Raw genomic sequence first — 15,610 nt, 5'->3', positions numbered from 1 at the left:
AAAAGAGTAGGAAAGGGTTAAGGGAGAGGCAGTGGGCGGTATCTTAGATTGCGGGTGAACTATACATCCCAGTCCCTACAACTCCTATAAATCATGGTGAATTCTCTCTAAACCTCTCTAGTGTGTTCAGTTGTTGATCAAGTCCTCTGTTTGCTGTGTGCCATAGAAAAGAGTAGGAAAGGGTTAAGGGAGAGGCACTGGGCGGTATCTTAGATTGCAGGTGAACTATACATCCCAGTCCCTACAACTCCTATAAATCAGGGTGAATTCTCCCTAAACCTCTCTAGTATGTTCAGTTGTTGATCAATTCCTCTGTTTGCTGTGTGTCATAGAAAAGAGTAGGAAAGGGTTAAGGGAGAGGCAGTGGGTGGGATCTTAGATTGCAGGTGAACTATACATCCCAGTCCCTACAACTCCTATAAATCAGGGTGAATTCTCCCTAAACCTCTCTAGTATGTTCAGTTGTTGATCAATTCCTCTGTTTGCTGTGTGTCATAGAAAAGAGTAGGAAAGGGTTAAGGGAGAGGCAGTGGGCGGGATCTTAGATTGCAGGTGAACTATACATCCCAGTCCCTACAACTCCTATAAATCATGGTGAATTCTCCCTAAACCTCTCTAGTGTGTTCAGTTGTTGATCAATTCCTCTGTTTGCTGTGTGCCATAGAAAAGAGTAGGAAAGGGTTAAGGGAGAGGCAGTGGGTGGGATCTTAGATTGCAGGTGAACTATACATCCCAGTCCCTACAACTCCTATAAATCATGGTGAATTCTCTCTAAACCTCTCTAGTATGTTCAGTTGTTGATCAATTCCTCTGTTTGCTGTGTGTCATAGAAAAGAGTAGGAAAGGGTTAAGGGAGAGGCAGTGGGCGGGATCTTAGATTGCAGGTGAACTATACATCCCAGTCCCTACAACTCCTATAAATCATGGTGAATTCTTCCTAAACCTTTCTAGTATGTTCAGTTGTTGATCAATTCCTCTGTTTGCTGTGTACCATAGAAAAGAGTAGGAAAGGGTTAAGGGAGAGGCAGTGGGTGGAGTTATGCAAATTCCACACCACGGTGCTCTCTATAACCTGCAATGTCTTTGGAGGGAGGGCTGTTGTCTTCTGAGCAGTGGGAGATATAGCTGTTTGTGGAAGTGAGAGCTTGTCTGTGGATGTGGACACACCAGTTATAGATATAGATGGATTTTGTTACACAGTGTAATAATATTTTTGTTTGTTTGTTTATTTATTTGTTTACAGTATTTATATTCTGCCCTTCTTTCTCACCCCAAAGGGGACTCAGGGTGGATCACAATGCACGTATACATGGCAAACATTCAATGCCATTAGACATACGACATATATAGTTTAACATTTTTCCAGCTTCCGGCTTCATTAAGGATGTGCTCAATTTCATCACCCACTTGTGACACCGAGTCCTTGAGGGAGTACTTCCTCATTCCTTTCCACACGCTGCTGGCAGTTTTATGGTGCCGTAAATTAGTTAAATTAGCCTCCCTGCATAAAGCAGTACCTAGAATTTTTTACTCAACAGATGCAACTGTTTTTCGAGCTGCCCAAGTGGGGAGTAAGCAAGGCTATTCATGGTTGGGAGCTCAACCCGACCCGGGCTTTGATCCCATGACCTCTTGGTCTGTAGTGATTTATTGCAGCTGGCAACTGACTGGCTGTGCCAATGTAAGACAGGATCTAGAGCAGTGATTCCCAAAGTGGGCGCTACCACCCCCTGGTGGGCGCTGCAGTGATCCAGGGGGGCGGTGATGGCACCTATTAGGACATGGGGGCGGAGCCAGGAGAGGGGCGGGGCCTCTTCCGAAGTCCCGGAGACAGGGCTGAGCACCTGAGGCGCCTGTTAGGACACACAGGGGGCGGAGCTAGAGGAGTGGGCGTGGCTTCTTCCCAAGAGCCCAAGACAGGGCTGAGTCTATACCTCTCCTGAGGTGCTTGTTGGGACACAGCGGGCGGAGCTAGGGAGGGGGGCGGGGTCTCCTTCCAAGATCATGAGACAGGGCTGAGCCTCTATCCCTCTCCTGAGAGGCCTTTTAGGACAAAAGGGCGGGGCTAGGGAGGGGGGCGGGGTCTCCTTCCAACAGCCTGAGATAGAGCTGAGCCTCTATCCCTCTCCTGAGAGGCCTTTTAGGACTAAAGGGCGGGGCTAGGGAGGGGGGCGGGGCCTCTTCCCAAGAGCCTGAGATAGGGCTGAGCCTCTATATCTCTCCTGAGAGGCCTTTTAGGACTAAAGGGCGGGGCTAGGGAGGGGGGCGGGGTCTCCTTCCAACAGCCTGAGATAGAGCTGAGCCTCTATCCCTCTCCTGAGAGGCCTTTTAGGACTAAAGGGCGGGGCTAGGGAGGGGGGCGGGGTCTCCTTCCAAGAGCCTGAGATAGGGCTGAGCCTCTATCCCTCTCCTGAGAGGCTTTTAAGGACTAAAGGGCTGGGCTAGGGATGGGGGCGGGGCCTCCTTCCAAGAGCCTGAGATAGGGCTGAGCCTCTATCCCTCTCCTGAGAGGCCTTTAAGGACTAAAGGGCTGGGCTAGGGATGGGGGCGGGGCCTCTTTCCAAGAGCCTGAGATAGGGCTGAGCCTCTATCCCTCTCCTGAGAGGCCTTTTAGGACTAAAGGGCGGGGCTAGGGAAGGGGGCGGGGCCTCCTTCCAAGAGCATGAGACAGGGCTGAGCCTCTATCCCTCTCCTGAGAGGACTTTTAGGACTAAAGGGCGGGGCTAGGGAGGGGGGCGGGGCCTCTTCCCAAGAGCCTGAGAGAGGGCTGAGCCTCTATATCTCTCCTGAGAGGCCTTTTAGGACTAAAGGGCGGGGCTAGGGAGGGGGGCGGGGCCTCTTTCCAAGAGCCCGAGACAGGGCTGAGCCTCTATCCCTCTCCTGAGAGGCCTTTTAGGACTAAAGGGCGGGGCTAGGGAAGGGGGCGGGGCCTCCTTCCAAGAGCATGAGACAGGGCTGAGCCTCTATCCCTCTCCTGAGAGGCCTTTTAGGACTAAAGGGCGGGGCTAGGGGCGGGGGTGGGGTCTCTTCCCAAGAGCCTCTGTAGACCTCCCCGAGGCACTTGTTAGAATATGGGAGCGGGGTATCAGGCACTTGGGAAGAGGCCCCGCCCCCTGTGTCCAGGACAGGGATAGAAGCTCAGCCCTGCCTCAGAGCTCGTAACTCCGCCCATCCCAGTCCTGGCGGCCCATTTGTGGCCCCGCCCACCTCCCCTCGCAGCCCTGCATCTTGGACTGGGGGAGAGGCTCAGCCCCGCCCTCTTGAGCAGGAGCCACACCCACCCCTCTAAGCCACGCCCCCTTTCCATGGGGCGCTGAGTAATATTTTTTTCTGGAAAGGGGGCGGTAGGCCAAATAAGTTTTGGAACCACTGATCCAGAGATTGTGGTCATCGGGGGTTACTCGAACCCAATCCCTTTAGGCCTGGTCTGAGTTTTCTCTCCTTCCTTTGTGGCCAGAACCTGAACATGACGGTGGCCCAAGACTGGTGCCTGGCCCTCCAGCGCCTGATGCGGGTCAAGGAGGAAGAGATCCACTCGGCCAACAAATGCCGCCTCCGCCTCCTCCTCCCCGGAAAGCCGGACAAGTAAGTCGCTGCTTCCTTCCAACTCCCACGTTCCTGTATTACTTCTGAGTATCCCTAGAAGAAGCCTTTCCCCAAAGCATTTTATCGCATTCTCCAAGCTTGCTCTCTCATCCGTTCTCCTTCTCTCTTCTCGAACCCAGGTCCGGCCGCCCCATCAGCGTCATGGTGGTTTTCATCACCCCGAACCCGCTCAGCAAAATCTCCTGGGTGAATCGCTTGCACTTGGCCAAAATCGCCCTCCGTGAGTACACCCTCGATGCTCGAAAACATTGGAGGTCGTTCCTTGCAATAGATGATATATTTCTCCCTCCTCTTACCCTCCCTTATCAGTGTGTTTTCTTTTCCAAAGCCTCCCTTGCTCTTAACCAAGGGAATGTTTGCAGGTCTTTCCAAATCCTATATGCATATAGATATCTAGAGATTTCAATGTACCTGTATATCTATATCTATCTATATATATAAAAGGGTAATGAAATTTCGGCCTAGGACAAAACAACAAAACTACACATCCCAGAAACACTAAACTTGGCAGCACAAAAGGCAACAAAAAGAAAAGAAAAATAAAGTCCTAATTAGAGGGAGTCCTAATTGCTGCCAGTTAAAAGGCTAAGCTCCGCCCACTTGGTCTCCTAACAACCCACTCAGCCCAGGGGACGGGCAGAGTTAGGCCTCACTTAGGCCTCTTCCACACTGCCTATAATTATTACTATTACAGTAGAGTCTCACTAATCCAAGACTCACTTATCCAAGGTTCTGGAATATCCAATGCATTTTTGTAGTCAATCTATATATATGAAAGAGTGATGGAATCCTGGCGACCGACAAAACAACAAAACTAAACACCCCACAACCTCGAATTGACAACACAACCCATCATCCACGCCTCTAGGTTGATACAACAAAAAGAAAAGAAAAATAAAGTCCTAATTAGAGGGAGAGGAATAATTGTTTTTATCCAATTGCTCTGCCTACTTGGTCTCCTAACAACCCACTCAGCCCAGGGGACGGGCAGAATTAGGCCTCACTTAGGCCTCTTCCACACTGCCTATAAAATACAGATGATCCGATTTGAACTGGATTATATGACAGTGTAGACTCAAGGCCCTTCCACACAGCTATATTACCCAGAATGCCAAGGCAGATAATCCACAGTATCTGCTTTGAACTGGATTGTCTTGAGTCCACACTTCCATATTATCCAGTTCAGTGTGGATTTTATACAGTTGTGTAGAAGGGGCCTCATATAATCCACTTCTATTTATTTATTTATAGTATTTATATTCTAAGCAGATAATATAAGATTATAAATATAATATGTAAAAATTACTGTGGGATAATAATACAGAACAATACAATCTCTAAAACCAGGACAGTAAATAAAGAGCAACACTCTGAAAGCAGGGAAATTGGGAATTCCAGGAAGGAAACAATCAGGGCCAGCTAACACCTCCTAACAAAGGATTCCCCCAGGGTGGAAGCTGAGGAGGGAGAGAAGTAGTGTGTAGTATCAAAGTCATTATTACTATTACAGTAGAGTCTCGCTTATCCACTTAAGACCCGGCTTTTTACTTGAGCTTTTGATCTATGTTAATTTTAATCAATATTTGTATGTATGTATTTTTAACCTTTACAATTTAGCTTGTATATCGCCTAGAGCATCTTGGATGGAGTGCGATTAATAAGTAATTGATGATGATGATGATGATGATGATGATCCAAGACTCACTTATCCAAGGTTCTGAATTATCCAATGCATTTTTGTAGTCAATGTTTTCAATATATCGTGATATTTTGGAGCTAAATTCGTAAATAGAGTAATTACAACATAACATTACTCCATATTGAACAACTTTTTCTGTCAAATTTGTTGTATAACATGATGTTTTGGTGCTTCATTTGTGAAATCATAACCTAATTTGATGTTTAATAGGCTTTTTCTTAATCCCTCCTTATTATCCAAGATATTCGCTTATCCAAGGTTCTGCCGGCCCGTTTAGCTTGGATAAGCGAGACTCTACTGTATTATTATTATTACAGTAGAGTCTCACTTATCCAACACTTGCTTATCCAACATTCTGGATTATCCAACACATTTTTGTAGTCAATGTTTTTAATACATCGTGATATTTTGGTGCTAAATTCGTAAATAGAGTGATTACTACATAGCATTACTGCATATTGAATTACTTTTTCTGTCAAATTTGTTGTATAACATGATGTTTTGGTGCTTAATTTGTGAAATCATAACCTAATTTGATGTTTAATAGGCTTTTTCTTAATCCCTCCTTATTATCCAAGATATTTGCTTATCCAAGATTCTGGTGGTCCTTTTAGCTTGGATAAGTGAGACTCTACTGTATTATTATTATTATTATTATTATTATTATTATTATTATTATTATTATTATTATTATTATTGTGTTGCTGTGAGCCCTGAAAATGAACACAATCTGGCTACCTCTAAAATCAGGACAGTAAATAAAGAACAACACTCTGAAAACAGGGGAACTCCAGGCGTGAAACAATCAAGGCCAGCTAACACCCCTAAGAAAAGATTTCCCAAGGCAGTAAGCAGCCAGGCTTTGAAGCTGAAAGGCCATTCCATGCTAATTGCAGCATTCATAGTTGCCTCTAAGAGAAAAAAAAGGAACATCCTTTTGTTCCGATTCCCGCTCTCTTTCCACCCTCCGCACCTTTGCGGAGTAATTTAAAAAAACATTGCTTTTGCTAATTTCTCTTCCATGTATTTAAGACGTTTTTGTGTGTGTCTGGCGCTAATTGATGTGTACGATGCTGGCTCCTGCCTTTTGGCTTTCAATTAGCAGGCGTTCTGGTTTGCCTTTTTAATTTTCCTGTAATTAAAAGTGCGGATCTCCCTGAGGCTGCCGGCGAAGGGAAAAATTTGAAACGGACGAAATTATCTCTGCTCCCCTAAGAACGGCGGCTGTCCGAAGGAAACGGATAAAAAGAATAAATAGTTTGGCCGTCTCCAAAGATTTCCAGATATTTGCTCTGAGATGGACGGCTGTAAGTCCCATCGTGCCTCACTATCAGCCTTGCTAGGAGTTGCAATCCGATGAAATCGAGGAAAGGAATATTTCATCATCTGGAAAAGAAAATATTCCGAAACATTTATGGTCTCAAGCATTTCAGAAAAGGGAAGCTCAATGACACCACTTGGCATGGACTTCAGATAGAGTTTCCTTAACACTGAATGGAGGGCGATTAATAAGTAATTAAATGATGATGATGATGATGATGATGATTTCAGACTGACTTCACTCGGCATTGACTTCAGATTGACCCCTCAACATTGACTTCAGCTGGACTTCACCAGACATTGACTTCCTTCAACACGGATTTCAGACTGACTTCACTCGGCATTGACTTCAGATTGACCCCTCAACATTGACTTACCAGACATTGACTTCCTGCAACACTGATTTCAGACTGACTTCACTCGGCATTGACTTCAGATTGACCCCTCAACATTGACTTACCAGACATTGACTTTCTGCAACACTGATTTCAGACTGACTTCACTCGGCATTGACTTCAGATTGACCCCTCAACATTGACTTACCAGACATTGACTTCCTGCAACACTGATTTCAGATTGACTTCACTCGGCATTGACTTCAGATTGACCCCTCAACATTGACTTACCAGACATTGACTTCCTGCAACACTGATTTCAGACTGACTTCACTCGGCATTGACTTCAGATTGACCCCTCAACATTGACTTACCAGACATTGACTTCCTGCAACACTGATTTCAGATTGACTTCACTCGGCATTGACTTCAGATTGACCCCTCAACATTGACTTACCAGACATTGACTTCCTGCAACACTGATTTCAGACTGACTTCACTCGGCATTGACTTCAGATTGACACCTCAACATTGACTTACCAGACATTGACTTCCTGCAACACTGATTTCAGATTGACTTCACTCAATAGTGACTTCACTCAATAGTGACTTCAGATTGACTTCCCTTAACACTGACTTCAGACAGACATCACTTAGTATGGACTTTACTCAGAACTGACCTCAGATTGAGTTCTCTCAACACTGATTTTACACTGATTTCAATCGGCATTGACTTCAGATAGAGTTCCCTTAACACTGATTTCAGACTGACTTCACTCGGCATTGACTTCAGATAGAGTTCCCTTAACACTGATTTCAGACTGATTTCACTCGGCATTGACTTCAGATAGAGTTCCCTTAACTGATTTCAGACTGACTTTACTCGGCATTGACTTCAGATAGAGTTCCCTTAACTGATTTCAGACTGACTTCACTTGGCATTGACTTCAGATAGAGTTCCCTTAACACTGATTTCAGACTGATTTCACTCGGCATTGACTTCAGATAGAGTTCCCTTAACTGATTTCAGACTGACTTTACTCGGCATTGACTTCAGATAGAGTTCCCTTAACTGATTTCAGACTGACTTCACTTGGCATTGACTTCATATAGAGTTCCCTTAACACTGATTTCAGACTGACTTCACTCGGCATTGACTTCAGATAGAGTTCCCTTAACACTGATTTCAGACTGACTTCACTCGGCATTGACTTCAGATAGAGTTCCCTTAACACTGATTTCAGACTGACTTCATTTGGCATTGACTTCAGATTGACCCCACAACATTGACTTCAGGTGGACTTCACCAGACATTGACGTCCTTCAAGACTGATTTCAGATTGACTTCATTCAGGATTGACTTCACTCAATAGTGACTTCAGATTGACTACCCTTAACACTGACTTCAGACAGACATAACTTGGTATTGACTTTATTCAGAACTGACTTCAAATTGAGTTCCTTCAACACTGATTTCAGATTGACTTCACTCGGCATTGACTTCACTCAATAGTGACTTCAGATTGACTTCCCTTAACACTGACTTCAGACAGACATCACTTGGTATGAACTTTACTCAAAACTGACTTCAGATTTAGTTCCCTCAACACTGATTTCAGACTGACTTCACTTGGCATTGACTTCAGATTGACTTCCTTCTACACTGACTTCAGATTGACTTCATCCGGCATTGACTTCAAATTGACTTCCTTCTACACTGACTTTAGATTGACTTCACTTGACATTGATTTCCCGAACACTGACTTCAAATTGGCTTCCCTTAACACTGACTTCAGACTGACATAACTTGGTATGGACTTTACTCAAAACTGACTTCAGATTGAGTTCCCTCAACACTGATTTCAGATTGACTTCACTCAGGATTGACTTCACTCAATAGTGACTTCAGATTGACTTTCCTTAACACTGACTTCAGACTGACATAACTTGGTATGGACTTTACTCAAAACTGACTTCAGATTGAGTTCCCTCAACACTGATTTCAGATTGACTTCTTTCTACACTGACTTTAGATTGATTTCACCTGACATTGATTTCCCCAATACTGACTTCAGATAGACATCACTTGGTGTGACAAGATTCAGATTGAGTTCCCTCAACACTGATTTCAGACTGACTTCACTCGGCATTGACTTCAGATTCATTTCCTTCTACCCTGTCTTTTCTCCCTTGGAAGAGAAAAAAAAAGGGGGGAATAAAACTTCATTTCAAATCCTATTTGAATTATCCATATAATGTTTTATTTATGGGATTAATTTCAGCCTGTGTTTGTGAGCAGGCTGCAAATGTGTATTTATTTATGATGCCTTTGTCTGTATAATTAAAATATGTACTTCTATGATTATGTGTGCATATTTATGATGCATATGTAATTAGCATATATACATATTTGATGTGGGTGCATATATTTATGATGCATATGTACATAAAATATGTATATGTTTGATGTGTGTATATTTATGATTCTAATAATAATAATAATAATAATAATAATAATAATAATAATAATAATATTTTATTTATACCCCACCCCATCGGAGTGGCTTGTAGTCATAAAAACATACTAGATGACATAAAACAAGTAATATTCGAAGAAGTCAATGTTTTAATTGTACAAAATGCATAAGGTTGTGGGTGAACTACAATTCCCATCATGCCAGGTTAACCATGAGAAACTCCATCCATACTCAAATTTTGTAATGTTGGGCAAGTTTTCTCTGGATGCATCATGAGTGGGATTCAGTGTGATCTCTGGCTGTAGGGTGAACTACAACTCCCACTCTGGTGAGTTTTCCCCCTCAAACCCCTCCAGCAGGTTGAGTATATACGGTAGCTATTTCTGGAAGTGGGAGCTTGTGTGTGTAAGTGGACAGCTCAGCCACAGACACACATACATATTTTCACTTTTATTATTTGTGTGTGTATATATCTATATATATAAAAGGATAAAGTTGTGGGCGCAGTGACTATAACAACAAAACTAAACATCCCACAAATACGAAACTTGGCAACACAATGCAAAAGCCTTGCCTCCCGGTTACAACAACACAACCACACCACAAAACCACAATCCGGACCCACAAAACTCACAACAACACATCATGACTATAACAACACAACTAAACGCCCTAGAAATACAAAACTTGGCAACACAACGCAAAAGCCTTGCCTCCCGGTTGTAACAACACAATCACACCACAAAACCACACTGGACCCACAAAACTCACAACAATGCATCGTGACTATAACAACACAACTAAATGCCCCAGAAATACGAAACTTGGCGACACAACGCAAAAGCCTTCCCTCCCGGTTGTAACAACACAACCACACCACAAAACCACAATCCGGACCCATAAAACTCACAACAATACATCGTGACTATAACAACACAACTAAACGCCCCAGAAATACAAAACTTGACAACACAACGCAAAAGCCTTGCCTCCTGGTTGTAACAACACAACCACACCACAAAACCACAATCCGGATGCCCAAAACTCAACAAAGCATTGTGACTATAACAACACAACTAAACGCCCCAGAAATATGAAACTTGGCACACAACTAAACACCCCAGAAATACAAAACTTGACAACACAACGCAAAAGCCTTCCCTCCCAGTTGTAACAACACAATCACACCACAAAACCACCACCATCCAGACCCACAAGATTCACAACAATGCATCATGACTATAACAACACAATTAAACGCCCCAGAAATACAAAACTTGGCAAAACAACGCAAAAGCCTTGCCTCCCAATTGTAACAACACAATCACACCACAAAACACAATCCGGACCCACAAAACTGAAAAATTGAACAAGGTAACAGACTTCAAATATTACTACTAATGTGAGTATAAAGAAGGTGGAGGTCACAGCATAAATACAACCTAATGTAGACTGACCAACACCACCAGACTCAGACACAGCAACGCGTGGCCGGGCACAGCTAGTAAATATATATATATGTGTGTGTGTGTGTAACATGCATTTTTACTATGGACTAACCAACAAAACCACTGAACCAAATCACACCAAATTTGGCCACAAGAGACATAGTCATCCTATCTATGTCTTTCAATAAAAAAATATAGAAAATTAAAGTCCAAATTACAGAGGACGAGGAAGAGCCGTTCTCCTCTGGCTGCCAGTCAGAAGGGTAGACCCTGCCCCCTTTAGGCCCCGCCCCCTTCATGTTATAGCAACCTCCTCAGCCACAATGGCGCCCAAGGGACAGGCAGGGTTCACTCTGAACAATACTTTGAAAACACGGGAATTCCAGACGTGAAACAATCAGGGCTAGCTAACACCTCCCAACAAAAGATTCCCCCAGGGAGGAAGCTGCCAGGCTTTGAAGCTGAAATGCCATTGGATGCAAATCATTCTGGCTAATTGCAGCATACAGACAAAAAAAAGGAACCACCAGAAATACTGTATATTCACAAGCTTTAGGGAATAACCTATACTAAGTACAGTAGAGTCCCACTTATTCAACATTCGCTTATCCAACGTTCTGGATTATCCAACGCATTTTTGTAGTCAATGTTTTCAATATATCATGATTTTTTGATGCTAAATTCATAAATACAGTAATTACTGCGTATTGAACTACTTTTTCTGTCAAATTTGTTGTATAACTTGATGTTTTGGTGCTTAATTTGTAAAATCATAACCTAATTTGATGTTTAATAGGCTTTTCCTTAATGCCTCCTTCTTATCCAACATATTTGCTTATCCAACATTCTGCCAGCCCATTTATGTTGGATAAGTGAGACTCTACTGTACCACTGATTCCTCAATACAGTAGAGTGTCACTTATCCAAGCTAAACGGGCCGGTAGAAGCTTGGATAAGCGAATATCTTGGATAATAAGGAGGGATTAAAGAAAAGCCTATTAAACGTCAAATTAGGTTATGATTTTACAAATTAAGCGCCAAAAACATCATGTTATACAACAAATTTGACAGAAAAAGTAGTTCAATAGGCAGTAATGTCATGTTGTAATTACTGTATTTAGGAATTTAGCACTAAAATATCACGATATATTGACTACAAAAATGGCTTGGATAATCCAGAAGCTTGGATAAGTGAGACTCTACTGTACTTTATTTCCCATATCACCGCACTTTGCCACAGCAGCGCGCGGCCGGGCACAGCTTTTATATTATCATTTTAGATTATCATATATAATACTAGCTGTGCCCGGCCACGCGTTGCTGTGGCGAAGTCTGGTGTTATGGGAAATAAAGTATTGAGGAATTGGTGGGAGTTAAGGTCAAGGGTCAAGGTTTTACCTTACATTAAGTGCATTATAAATGGGTTATATAGCTGTGTGGAAGGGCCTTGAGTCTACACTGTATATAATCCAGTGTGGAAGAGGCCTGAGGCCTAACTCTGCCTGTCCCCTGGGCTGAGTGGGTTGCTAGGAGACCAAGTGGGCAGAGCTTAGCCTTCTAACTGGCAGCAATTTGATAAAAACAATTATTCCTCTCCCTCTAATTAGGAGTTTATTTTTCTTTTCTTTTTGTTGTATGAACGTAGAGGCATGGATGAGGGGTTGTGCTGCCAAGTTTAGTGTTTCTGGGATGCGTAGTTTTTTTGTTTTGTCCTAGGCTGAAATTTCACTACCTATATATATATATTGGCCTTTAAAGGCACTATCTGGGGACGATGGGAGTTGTGGTGCAGCATGTTAATTGGCCTTCTTTCTCTTGTTTCAGGAGAAGAGAACCAGCCCGGCTGGCTGTGTCCCGAGGAAGACAAGAAGAGCAAGGCTCCCTTCCGCTGCCCCATCCTGGTCTGCCGCCTCTCGGCCTTCTCCTCCAGAGCCCTGGACTTGCAGGTAAGACTCTCTACAAGGTGATGGCAAATCAAATTATTTATCAAGTCAAAAGCAAACTGAGGATACAAGTTGTAATGCATTTTTTAAAAATTACACTAAATGTCCTTTGACCAGAAACTGGCCACTTGGAGTGCCTCTGGTGTTGCTGTATTTGGTTGTGCGTGTGGCACGGCTCAGGTTGCATTGTTGTCAGTGGTATGTGGTTTGCTCTTCTCCGCACTCTTTTTCTTGGGGGCTCGTCCGGGATATGAACCCGGGACCTCTCAAAGCATGTCGCGGACTCCACTTTGTAGCCCTATTTCCTAAGGTTGGTTCTGCATCTCGTGGTGCCAGAGTGCAGTCTGTTCAGTGTCCTGTTTTGTTTTTCAAGAACATAAAACACAGTGGTAAGTAAATGAAAACTGCTTTACTCCAAAACATAAAGAACAGCACACTCAGTGGAATAACGCAAAAGGAAGCAAGGAAGTCTTAGGTCAAAGACAGTTCTTAGTCTCTGATAAATTCCCAAATCAAATAGCAGTCTTACTTCAGACAAAGAAACAGCAATAAATCCTTAGGAGCTATTTCCCAGGTGCAGACTCGAAGCAGGCACAAGGGGAGCAAAGACTTAGGCATGAAAGTCAGTTTGTTACCAGCAAAAGCTGGCTGCACCGGCTTCTGCTTTATATCCCTGAGTCCCCTCACAGCTAGTAGAGCAGTTTCCAATTACTCAGCTGCATTTCTGGCAGCTATTCTAGCTGAACGACATCTCTGCTCTGTTTCCTTTCGCCTTTCCTGAAATGTGGGTATTCTGTCACGCGCTGGGCCTGTGGCTGATTGCCTATTATATAGGACGTATGCTTTACGCCCAGCGGGAAGCCAGGGTGCCTAAAGAAAGGTTGTTGAGGAATTTCCCTGAAAAGATGGCCTTGAAGTCTTTAAAGAAATAACAAAGTCTTTATTGACGAACAAATAATAAATCTTCAAGGAGTCTTGTCCCCACAGGACAGGCGATTGGCTTTGAATAACTGTGAAAACCCTCTTATAACCCCTCCCAGGCTATCTATTACCTGGGCCTAGCTGGTCTGGGACCCACTGCCGACTTCAAGTGCGTCTGGGTGTCGAGTGGACCTACCAGCCAAGGCTTGCAGATGTTTCTGTGCTGTTGTTCTGTATCCCCGGACGGTCTTTATTAGACATGTCCAAAAAATCGTTTTGAATCGTATATCGTAATTATTTCGGATTGTTCTCGTTTTTTGATACGCATTCCGAGACATTGTCTCACAGCGCAACCAGCAATGTAATTCGAACCATTGTTGTCCCATTCTCTAATTGTCTCTTAATGTTTCGTTAATTCCCCCCCCCCCCCAATTTTTTAAAAATATATTTTTAAAAATATTTTAAAAATTTTTTTGTTTCTGCAACTTACCTTGAATGGGAGCTTAGCGCAGCCTAACATGGCTGCCGCTCCCTGGCCAATCAGAAGCTTCCACGATGGACGCAAAGGTGGGGGCTAACATCCTCTGCGTCCACATGGAAGATTGCCATACAAGCCCGGTGTGTAGCGATTGCGCATGCGCGTCTGCCATTTTAGAAACATTTAGAATCATTACGAATTTTCAGAAATATCCGAAATTTTTGGGTGAAAAAATCGGAAATACTTTCTGTATTGAAGCGCCAGCGCCCCCTACTATAGAAACGAGAATTGAAACATTTTTTTCATTGATCGGACATGCCTAGTCTTTATCCCTGGTGTTCTTGAAATATGAAGCTTTTTACGGGACGAGCTTGAAGTTTCTGGTACAGCTGTACCAGCACAGTGGGTACTTGCAAAATCTCCACCTCAGATTCCAACTCACCTTCAGATTAATGAACACTGTGCTGGTACAGCTGTACCAGAACCTTCTACTTTACTTTCTTGCTGCAAATGTTTGCAATCATAGGACAGGCCACCTGTCAATCACCATTAAGTTTGGTTCCGCCCCTTGTTCAGGGCTCTGGGAGGGAAGGAGCCATTTTTAAGTTAGTCTCACTTAGGAAGCTCAGCTATAGGACGTAGACCAGCTCGTCCCATAAAAAGCTTCATATTTCAAGAACACCAGGGATAAAGACTATGCATGTCCGATCAATGAAAAAAATGTTTCAATTCTCGTTTCTAAAGTAGGGGGCGCTGGCGCTTTGATATAGAAAGTATTTCCGATTTTTTCACCCAAAAATTTCGGATATTTTTGAAAATTCGTAATGTTTCTAAATGTTTCTAAAATGGCAGACGTGCACGCGCAATCGCTACACACCAGGCTTGTATGGCAATCTTCCATGTGGACGCAGAGGACGTTAGCCCCCACCTTTGCGTCCATCGTAGAAGCTTCTGATTGGCCGGGGAGTGGCAGCCATGTTAGGCTGCGCTAAGCTCCCATTCAAGGTAGGTTGCAGAAACAAAAAAATTTTAAAAAAATATTTTTAAAAATATATTTAAAAAAATTTTTTTTGGGGGGGGGGGGGGGAAATTAACGAAACATTAAGAGACAATTAGAGAATGGGCCAACAATGGTTCGAATTACATTGCTGGTTGCGCTGTGAGATAATGTCTCGGAATGCGTATCAAAAAACGAGAACAATCCGAAATAATTACGATATACGATTCAAAACGATTTTTTGGACATGTCTAATAAAGACCGTCCGAGGATACAGAACAACAGCACAGAAACATCTGCAAGCCTTGGCTGGTAGGTCCACTCGACAACCAGACGCACTTGAAGTCGGCAGTGGGTCCCAGACCAGCTAGGCCCAGGTAATAGAT

At 43.5% G+C, this 15,610-nt stretch overlaps 1 protein-coding gene across 7 annotated transcripts in view; it reads left to right on the top strand.

Moving 5' to 3' along the window:
* Positions 1-15,610, top strand: part of arhgef10l (Rho guanine nucleotide exchange factor 10 like) — a 252,583-nt gene that overhangs the window by 147,194 nt on the left and 89,779 nt on the right. For all 7 annotated transcript variants that reach the window (XR_010001388.1, XM_062965943.1, XM_062965944.1 and 4 more), the window contains 3 exons: positions 3,458-3,585; positions 3,726-3,826; positions 12,710-12,831. Coding sequence is in view for 6 of the 7 variants with exons in the window: in XM_062965943.1 (XP_062822013.1) it covers positions 3,458-3,585; positions 3,726-3,826; positions 12,710-12,831 (351 nt within the window). In the remaining variant the exon portion in view is untranslated. The remainder of the gene's footprint in view (positions 1-3,457; positions 3,586-3,725; positions 3,827-12,709; positions 12,832-15,610) is intronic.

Source organism: Anolis carolinensis, unplaced genomic scaffold (assembly GCF_035594765.1).
Source record: "Anolis carolinensis isolate JA03-04 unplaced genomic scaffold, rAnoCar3.1.pri scaffold_15, whole genome shotgun sequence".
Classification (NCBI taxonomy): domain Eukaryota; kingdom Metazoa; phylum Chordata; class Lepidosauria; order Squamata; family Dactyloidae; genus Anolis; species Anolis carolinensis.
Note: the sequence above shows the minus strand (reverse complement) of the source record. Positions and strands in the feature narration are given on the sequence as shown.